The sequence below is a fragment of the Thamnophis sirtalis genome, unplaced genomic scaffold, assembly GCF_051295495.1.
Source record: "Thamnophis sirtalis isolate CommonGarterSnake01/CBP01778 unplaced genomic scaffold, rThaSir2_p1.2 scaffold_2, whole genome shotgun sequence".
Taxonomy (NCBI): Eukaryota; Metazoa; Chordata; class Lepidosauria; order Squamata; family Natricidae; genus Thamnophis; species Thamnophis sirtalis.
Window position 1 is genome coordinate 157,740,443 of NW_028261382.1, and position 9,895 is coordinate 157,750,337.

The 9,895-nt window shown below is 36.7% G+C and overlaps 1 protein-coding gene across 1 annotated transcript in view; it reads right to left on the bottom strand.

The window, feature by feature from the left end:
• Positions 1–9,895, bottom strand: part of LOC106555761 (cadherin-19) — a 79,422-nt gene that overhangs the window by 33,952 nt on the left and 35,575 nt on the right. The window contains exon 5 of the mRNA XM_087707315.1: positions 2,473–2,574. Coding sequence (XP_087563441.1) covers positions 2,473–2,574 — 102 coding nt within the window. The remainder of the gene's footprint in view (positions 1–2,472; positions 2,575–9,895) is intronic.

A 9,895-nucleotide genomic window follows, 5' to 3' on the forward strand; every position in this document is an offset into this window, starting at 1 on the left:
TTTCTTTGCACTTTTTATTTTCTGTCTACTCTTCTTTCTTTTGGATTGCATCAGTTTTTACTATTGCAATTATAATCTTTAATAATTTTTTTTTTAAAAAAGAGAGAGAATAGCCATTGTGGATTAAACCAAAAACACTACTACTATAATTTGCTTCTCTCCAGTGGTCAACCAGATGTGATGTAAGAGCAAAGAGTAAATATAGTCAAATTGGGGTGGTTATGTTAATTTTATACATAAATTAAAAATGATCAATCAATAAATGTAATAATGATAATTATTCATAGTGTTATTCTCAATAGCTTTATCCAAACAATTGCTACCTGAATTTTTTCCCCTTTTGGTATGACCTGAATTTCTCCCATTCAGCTTCATTAGAGTTTACCTGAATTCTAATACTAAATAAAGAAGAAAAACCAGGTTTTTCCTGCCATATTCACTTTATTTTTTATAGCTCTGTCCTAATATAGCTTCTAAGATGCAGACCTCCAAACATTATACTCTTTCCACAAATGTAAATTCCCCAGAACCTCAATATCTTGCTAGCTCTGATTTGCATTTTACACTATTATTTTGAAATGTCATGGCCACATAGTATTCCAAATACTCTTGCATTTTAAAATGATCTGGATGATATTTATCAACCTCACTGTCTTTTAGAGACCAAATTTCAAACTTATAGTATAGGATATCTTGTTTATAGTAGACTTACATCTCTGCATAGAGAAAGAAATCATATCTTATATTCAGTTTTATAATTTATTAAATATGAGAGGAAAGCCAAAATGTTGTGATAGTATATGTTTGTTTACCCAAGGAAGTTTGTTAGATTGAAACTAGATCACAATAGGGCAAGCCCTTGATTCAGTAAATAGTACTTGTTGTGGCTTGCCAGCAGCCAGAGGAGCTGGCAGCAGATTTGGCAGCAGTTTTGGACAGTGAGGAGATTGGTGAGGAACATGGGACAGTCTGGGGAAGGCTCTGATGAGGGTTCTGGGTTGGAAGCAGAGAGGGGGCCAGAGCGGTATGCCAGTTATCAGCTGCCTTCAAAGTCTGACATCAGTGAGGCAGACGAACAGCTATTCTCAGTGTGTGCATGCACAGAGTTGCCAGATGAAGGGAACAGCTAAAAAACAGGGGTCAACTTAGGAGTAAGGTTTACAGGTGGATGATGAATGGCCCCTCCCAGAGGAAATAAAAGATGAGTAAAAGGGAAGTGGAGTTTGCAGGAGACAACTAGTTTGCTTAATGGGCTCAGACTCTCTGAGACTCCTTGCCAAGTTTTGCAGATATCGGCCTGGCAGCTCTCTATGCCAGATAAGGTCTATGACTGTAAATCCTCCCTTGAAAGACTTTGCTGTATGTGAATGAGCAGAATTCACAGTAAATTAATAAAAGGGGTTTTTGACGGGACCAGGAGTTTTATTCAAGCTCTTGGGAAGTCTAGGTCAGAACACAGGGACGTGCAGTCACTAGAGGCAAGGGAGGCGTGGCCTCACCAGTCATGAGGAAAAGGAAAGAATTTAAAGATTTTTTTAAAAATAATTAAAGCCAAGGTAGTTGCTGCCAGATTCACAGTGACTTGGAACAGTGCTTTGTGTTAACCATAGGAGGAGGCCAGAGAACTAGGGGCCTCTTTTGCATAAGGAATTTTTCGCCTTTTAAGAGTTAAGCAAGGGTTAACAAGCAAAAAATTCCTTATGCAAATGAGGCATGTATCTCTTGCCTCCTGTAAAGGGCATTTTTAGAGGCTTTTTAGAGTTCTCTGGAAGCAACTAGCTCAGTCTGACAGAGCTCTGGCCTTTCATGAGGGGAGGGCAGGGCAGGGCAGGGAGAAGCAGAGTTGAAATCGTCTCTGAAACAGCTGGAAAAGGTGCATGTGTGGGGAGGGGGGAGGAATTCAAAAAGTTTGATCGGAAGGCAGCAGGGGAAGGGGGGTATGGCAGAGGAGCTGCTTTCAAGCCTTTGGAAAGTATATCCAATCCAACTTCTGTGTTTGTGTTTGAGAGTGAGTGAATGAGAGAAGGATCGAAGTTCTCTGTGTGCGTGTGTCTGTTTGAGAGAGGGGGGAGGGAGGGAGAGAGGGAGGAAGGAGGGGGAGGGAGAAGAAAAAGAATGGGAAAACTTATTTTGCAAGGGGGGAAAATGATGTCGCTTTAAATCGGAACTGAGCATGCCTGGCTGTGGAATTCTGGGAGTTGAAGTCCACAAGTCTAAAAAGTGCCTCACTAGGCCTAAAGCTGACCACCCGTCACTGTCAGAACAATACTGTACATGTGGCTTTCCAATTTTCTAAATGAGATAGGGGATACACAAATCAAACAAATAAATAATAAATAACATAATCTTACTGAATTAAATCCCATTTATTTGCTTTTTGAAGTATTCATAAAAATGAATCTAATAAAATTATAGACTACAGTATACTTAAGTGATTTATTGGTGATACTTAACTTAGAAAAGAAACAATACCTGAAGTTGGTTCCACAGAAAAATAGGGCTGTTCTGGCAGAATACTGTAAATCAGACGAACACCTGTTGGGTATGTTGCCGTCACCTGAATGACTGAGGTACCTGAGAAAACATTGGATGAAAGATCCAGCTGTTATAAGAATATTGATTTTTGGACAGAGACTTGCTCACCTCAGTTATGATATTTTGTTGCATTTCTATTTATTCTATAATATTAGTCCTTTAATAATAGGTTTTTTAAAAAATGTGGTAGCTCAGTGGCTAAGACACTGAGCTTGTTGATCAGAAAGTTCAGCGGTTCAAATCTCTAGCACTGCATAATGGGGTGGGCTCTCATTACTTGTCCCAGCTTCTACCAAACTAGCAGTTTGAAAGCATGTAAAAAATTCAAGTAGAAAAATAGGAACCAACTTTGGTGGGAAGGTAACAGCATTCTGTGTGCCTTTGGCATTTAGTTATGCTGGCCACATGACCACAGAGAGGTCTTTGGACAGTGCTGGCTCTTCGGCTTTGAAACGGAGATGGGCACTACCCCCTAGAGTCAGAAACGACTAGCACATATGTGCAAGGGGAATCTTTACCTTTACCTTTAAAGGCTTTTTTAGACCAAAGTGAACAAAGTGAACAAAGGCCAAAATCCATTTTTTAAGAAAATAATATGTATTTTCATCAAGATTACAATCCTTGATCTAAAGATGTAAAATTCATTTAGAACATGAAATATGATCTTGCTGAGATCCTTGGTGGAGTTCCCTATTTCATGAGTGATGAAGAAGTAGAATCTGTATTTAGTTGAAAGTAAGCACCGTCTTAATGTTATCCATTTATTTAGTGATGTGCAAATACCCGTCCTTTATGGAATCCCACATTGTGAATAGACAAGGAAGCTGATTTTGGTTGTCCATGGCAGTAAGATGGAGTTTCTTTGTAACTGTTTTATGTTCTGCATTTTTGTATTTATATGAGGAATGAGGGCCATTATGGTCATAAAAACTGAACAATGTCAGGGATGCAATGATAGTTGGACTATAACAAGCTTTTAAGCTGCTTCACAAATCAATGTGCCACCTTTGGTTCTACAAGTAAAATAATGTGCCACTTCATGACATTTGCTGTCTTCTCTGACAATTCCAGAAGAAACTTCCAATAAGATATGAAAAGAAGCTGGAATACACTTTGGTGCATGAGCCTCTTGGGAGCTTTCAGGAAACATAAAACACATTGAAGAGATTCATATCATTTGGTGGACTGAGGCAAAGCTGTGCCATCCGAACCTGGGCAGATAAATGAATCCATTAGAGGCATCACCTACAGATACAGTGACCATATTTTCTTGGAAAATATGTCCCCGAAAAGGGGACAAATCTGAAAGATGTTCATGAGGATAAACAACTTGCTTCCTCTTTACAATAAGTGTTTTTTTTAAATATTTATAAGTTTGCTTTACAAAGAAAATTTAAGAGCAACCATCTCCCCCGCAAAAAAAAAAAAAACTTTAGAAGAAAAATGTTTTCTGATAAAAATACTTAAAATGAAACAGTAAATGTAACTTTAAGTTAAAAAGACAATTCCATTTCCCTTTTTTTCCTCATGTTTATGTAAAAGATTAGGTATTAAATGTATCATTGTACAGTAAAAGTTAAGAGATCAAAACACTTGCCAAGGTTGAAAGTGACTGTATGAAAAATAAAGAAATCTAAAGGACAGTTTTCTGAAATATACAGAAAATATGCCCTTTATTATAAAGCATGAATTATTACAGTACCTATAGAGGGCAGAACAGCTTTTTCAGATAACTGAATATAGCAATAGCAATAGCAGTAGACTTATATACCGCTTCATAGGCCTTTCAGGCCTCTCTAAGCGGTTTACAGAGAGTCAGCATATTGCCCCCAACAATCTGGGTCCTCATTTTACCCACCTCGGATGGAATATAAGACACCAGCTCCAGTAAAAGCCTTTTTCAAGGCTCATGTTTGAGATGGAATTCCTGATGGATTCTACCTGATGGAATCCATCTTCCTGAAGGATTCTAACCTATAGCTATAGGATATATCTATGCTATATCCTACTTTCATATCCTTTGATGTCCTTATCTTAAACAGTATGATATGGTAGAGTCTAAACTTGGCAATTTTAAGAATTAGGAACTTCAACTGCCAGCAGGGTTGGCTGAGGAATTCTGGGAGTTGAAGTCCACAAGTTTTAAAGTTGCCAAGGTTGGACAGTCCTGGTCTAGTCCTACTCACATTTGCATAAATCATATTGTTTTATCTACATGGTGGAAAATTTATTTTTAATGAAAGCTTAGTGAGAATACATCTCCTTATGAGCCAGGTTTTAATTTAAGAATAACACTAGAATATGACAATTAATCATAAATGAGAAAGAAGAATATATCTGTCATTGGAGACCCTTTGTAATAAATAAATTAACAACGATACTTGAATTATATTCAGATTTACTATTATTCTCCATGGAAGTAGTAAACCTGATGAATGGAATTCAGGTTAAACAACTTAAACTGATGTTGTCAGTAATTTTAATACTGCTATTAACATTTATTGGCTATCCCCATAATTCCTTAGCTTGTTTAAGCTAAAGAACAATGGCTTGTTTAAAATTATGTTTTATTGCACTCCAGCCTGAATGTCTATACATTTTATAAATCAGTAAAATGAAGAAAAATGGATACAAAATGGTTAAACTGCTAAGGCATGGTTTTTCCCCTTTCTCCCCAATATTATTTATGCATTAATAGTCTCCTTTTTAATATATACTTTCTGCGTTTGAAAGTATACATGCTCTCGTGTATGCATGTGAGCGGCTCTATTCTTTTAATTTTCCAATTGCAGTAGAGTGAAAAGATAGTAATATAAGATTCTGGTCAGGGCAAAAAAAAAAGAAAAAAGCAATTGCCGTGTATCAATTTCTAATTTAATGCCTATGGTTTGAAAGAAAGAAACTCCAAACAAGCTATGATCCTCAAACAGGATTCTGATAGCTTTTCATATCCTTGAGGTCTGGAATGAGCATTTTCTACTTAAGAACAGATACTACAATCCATCTATTGAAGACAATTTCATCTCTACTTGGGAATTGTCTTGTCTCCTGGATCTAATTCTGATACTATCCCAAGGGCCTTTTGAGAGATTATACCCATGGGGAAATATTCCCTAGCATTCTCTCTCTCTCTCTTTTTCTCAGATCACTATGATAAAAACTCATATCCAACTCATTTCTCAACAGGTTTTAAATTTAAATACAGATCAACCTCCCTATCAGGCAAAAGAAGACCTACAGCATTTGCTAAGGCTTGGAGTATCACATTCTTCCATCGGTTACTGGATGTTTTACATATAAATTCATCAGGAGACCCCAAAGGATTTTTTTAAAAAAACTAAGATATTATCTGTTTAAAAAAAGTTGATAGGAAAAATGATTGCTGTGAAACCATTAGAAAATCCCCAGGCATTCTTTAAAGTAACAACTTCCATAATGTGTTACAGGCAATCCATGCTACAGCGCCCACATTGCTTACATTCTGGGCTTAATGTAAAATGTTTAACCCATAAAGCTCTTTATGATTTGGCAATAGATTAACCTTCAGGATCATATTAGTAATAATAATATCACATAGACTTCTATACCACTTCATAATGCTTTACAGCGCTCTCTAAGCCGTTTACAATGTCATCATTTCAAAGGTCTCTTAAGCCCCACCTGTGCCAGCAGGCCTGGCATCTCCAGGGATGGGTGAACTCATAAGGTGGCTTCCACTATTATTAATATCCCTCCATCTATTATTTCTTTTCTTGTTTTAGTTCTGCTTTTAGTTTTTAATGATTTTAAAATAATCATTATTATATAATAGTTGAGGTAATTATTGTTTTATGTTTTTATTGTTTTATTGGACTGTTGCATGCTGCCCTTTCATGAGATGGGTATAGATGTAGTATTCAGCAGGTTCTGGAGAACCAGTAGCAGAAATTTTGAGTAGTTCGGAGAACCGGTAAATACTACCTCTGACTGGTCCTGCCCCCAACTATTCTCTGCTTCCTGTAGATCAGGAGGAAATGGGGATTTTGCAGTAACCTTCCCCTGGAGTGGGCAGGGAATGGACATTTTACAGTATTCTTCCCCTGCCACTCCCACAAAGCCATGCCCACCAGGCCATGCCATACCCATCAAGCCACGCCCAGAGAACTAGTAGTAAAAATCCTTGAAACCCACCACTGGATGGGTGCCATATAAATTTGATTAATAAACAAAATGAACAGCTGAAAAATGGACATGAGTTTCTGGATTGTAAGCCACCCAGAGTTACCTTGAGGCAAGATGGACAGCTGGTAAATTTTACAAATAAATGCATAAATAAATGCATAAATGCATAAATGCACAAATGCATAAATAAATAAATAAATAAATAAATAAATAAATAAATAAATAAATAAATAAATAAATAAATAAATAAATAAATAAATAAATAAATAAATAAATAAATAAATAAATAAATAAATACATACATACATACATACATACATACATACATACATACATACATACATACATACATAGTTAGCTACTGGGATTGCTTATGCTTTATATAAGCATATGTTTCTAATTTTAACCTAACTATGGATGTTTTAATTGATTGATTGGGTACCATCAAGTCACTATTGACATTTAGAAACCACATACACCAATTTTCTCCATAACAACCAGTCCCTAACCTGATCTTTTGGGTCTTCCAATTGTGTACTCATAGCCACTGTAACCAAATCCATCCACTTTGCTGCTGGTCATCCTCATTCATCACTTTCCTTCTGTCTTTCCCCATATTGAAGCCTTCTTCAGAGGGTTCTTCCCAAAACATTTAGTTTGTAGGATAATTTGAACCTGGTCATTTGTGCTTTGAGTGAGAACTCTGGGTTGATTAATTCAGTGATGTATGTGTTTGTTTTGTTGACTGTCCATAGTATTCTCCACCAACATCAAAATCCAAAAGTATCAATACTCTTTTTATCCTCCTCCTTCAAAATTCAACTTTTGTTTCCACAGAATATCACAGGGAACACCATGGCTTGCATGATTCTTACCTTTGCAGATATACACGCATCACAGCATTTTTGGGATCTTTATGGCTGCTCTACTAAATGCTCTGCATTGCATTTATTGTATGCCTTTTCCTTTACTGTTGAATGTCTTATTATTATATATCTTGTGAGTTGCATATCTTGGGATTCTTTCATGATTGCAGCAGGATATCAATGTAATAATTAAAAATAGACAACTGTCATGCTAGGTGTGTGCCATTTTATTAGAAGAACAGTGTAAACTCTTAATTCGGCTTCAATCACTGGGATACCTAGTTAATTAGTGATGTTAATTGGAGAATGCACTCCAATTTGATGAAGCTTTAATTGAAATGTGCCACTGAGTGGCACTCCAGGCTGAAATATTGCCCCCCCTTCAAAGCATTAGATCAGTAGAAGCCCACTGCCTCATTCTAGATGCAAAGAGCTTCTATCTGTACTTTACATATATAGGCCCCTGCAGAAGGAAAGCAGCCAGCTGAATTGTGTTCATGTCAGCTTCACTGAGGCCCAGTGACTTGATTTTGCAAGTCAGTGTGCCATCTTGAATTAAATCATTTTAACAGTTGAAACAGTTGCTGAAAATAGAATAGAGGTGCCTCTGAAGAGATCATGAAAAAGAATGGTGGTTTTTTTCAAGTTTCTCTGTATTCCTGGGGTGCGGGGTGGGGTGGAATCCTCTGGAGCTTTAACAGCTGCATGTTTTTTAAATGAGTGGACTTCTTAAAGCAGCCACATTTTTTTTCAATTTGAGAACTTGTGACTGTCACATTCATGTGGTGTTTTTCCTGATCAGCATTTTCCTAATCAAACATTTGAAAGCATTATTGAAAACACTAAATATGAATATCAGGGAAGCTAAAAGAGAATTATGGGGATTTTTTTTAAAAAAAAAGCCTTTTAAATGAAACTTCTGGTCTACCAAAATGACTAATACAAATGCTGTATTCTAATCATGCTCATATTTGGAGATACGTGTTTGTTGACATTTCAGCTACATGAACTATGTTTTGGAAAAATGCCTAAGGGAATACTATGCAGTTCCATTTTCAAAAGGCATCATTTACTGTTATGGTTTCCTTGAGTCTAACGAAATGTACATGGAGGAGGAGGAAGCTTTCAGATAGTGTGCTGAATCTTGAAACAAAGGTGCATTGATATTGATTCTTGCCCTCCTTCGACTGATATGCCAGTTGTAACCCTTTTCATAACAAGAGACCTTTGTGACGGTGATCTATGGTTTCATCACCTTTAGGTTAGACTACTACAACATGATCTTTTAGGGCTATCTTTGAAGACCACTTGGAAACTACAGTGCCAAAATAACAGCAGAGTAACACCTTTGCTATTTGTGGCTGCAAAGTTGGCACTTAGTTAAAAATGCTGGCGATTACCTTCTTGTCTCTGAGCTATGTTTTAGACCATGGGTGTCATGAGACATATCATGATGTATCCCAATACTTTTTCCCTTTGAGGAGGTGGGTGTGGCCTGTGTGTGTTGCATCCAGCCCGTGGACCACCAGTTTGACAGGCCTGTTTTAGATTGTTTCTTCTGAGGAGACTCTCCCTGCCCTTTTGTTCCTTTAGAGAAGAGATGACTCTGGTTCCTCTCCTGGATAAGGCTATGGGATATAGATATGGAGATATTTACAATATCTGTGATCCATATTGTACACTAAGAGCTTCTGCACTGGAGATAAATTCCTTGTGTGTCTAATAACACTTGGTCAAATACACGAGTTCTATTCTATTCTATATTTTTAATCTTTTATGTGGGTCGCCTTTGTGTCAAGAAGCAGCTTCACTTTTGAGGTCAGATTAGCAATTTCCATGCAAAGCTTTCAGAAGGTAGTTAAATGTTCATATCCCTGTTGTGCTTTTGTTAGTTATCTGGTATGGCTTGCTTTCTGTTATTACCTTGATTTTTCCCAAATCAATTTAATTAATTTCAAAAAAATATATTGTAATTGTTTCTTGTCATAGAAATCTGAGTAATGTAAATCACCATCTCCTGGAACTAAATAGATTATATGTGTTACAGATGTAACAGTATCTGAAAAATAACTGAAATTAATTTGAATGCACTTTAAGTGTAGGATGCTGCTTTTCATTCCCCTTCCTCTTCATTACAGCATCAATTATCTTGAAAATTGTCAGAAACTGAGTGATCTATACTGGATCAGAACCTCATAAAACTGCCCAGATATATCTACAGTAACCAAATACCAACCATACCAATTCTAAGAAGCAAAAATTAAACAGAGAGAAGGCACACAGAAAAAGATGGAGCTGTAAGTTGAATCCAGTGCAAATTGGAAAAGCAACAA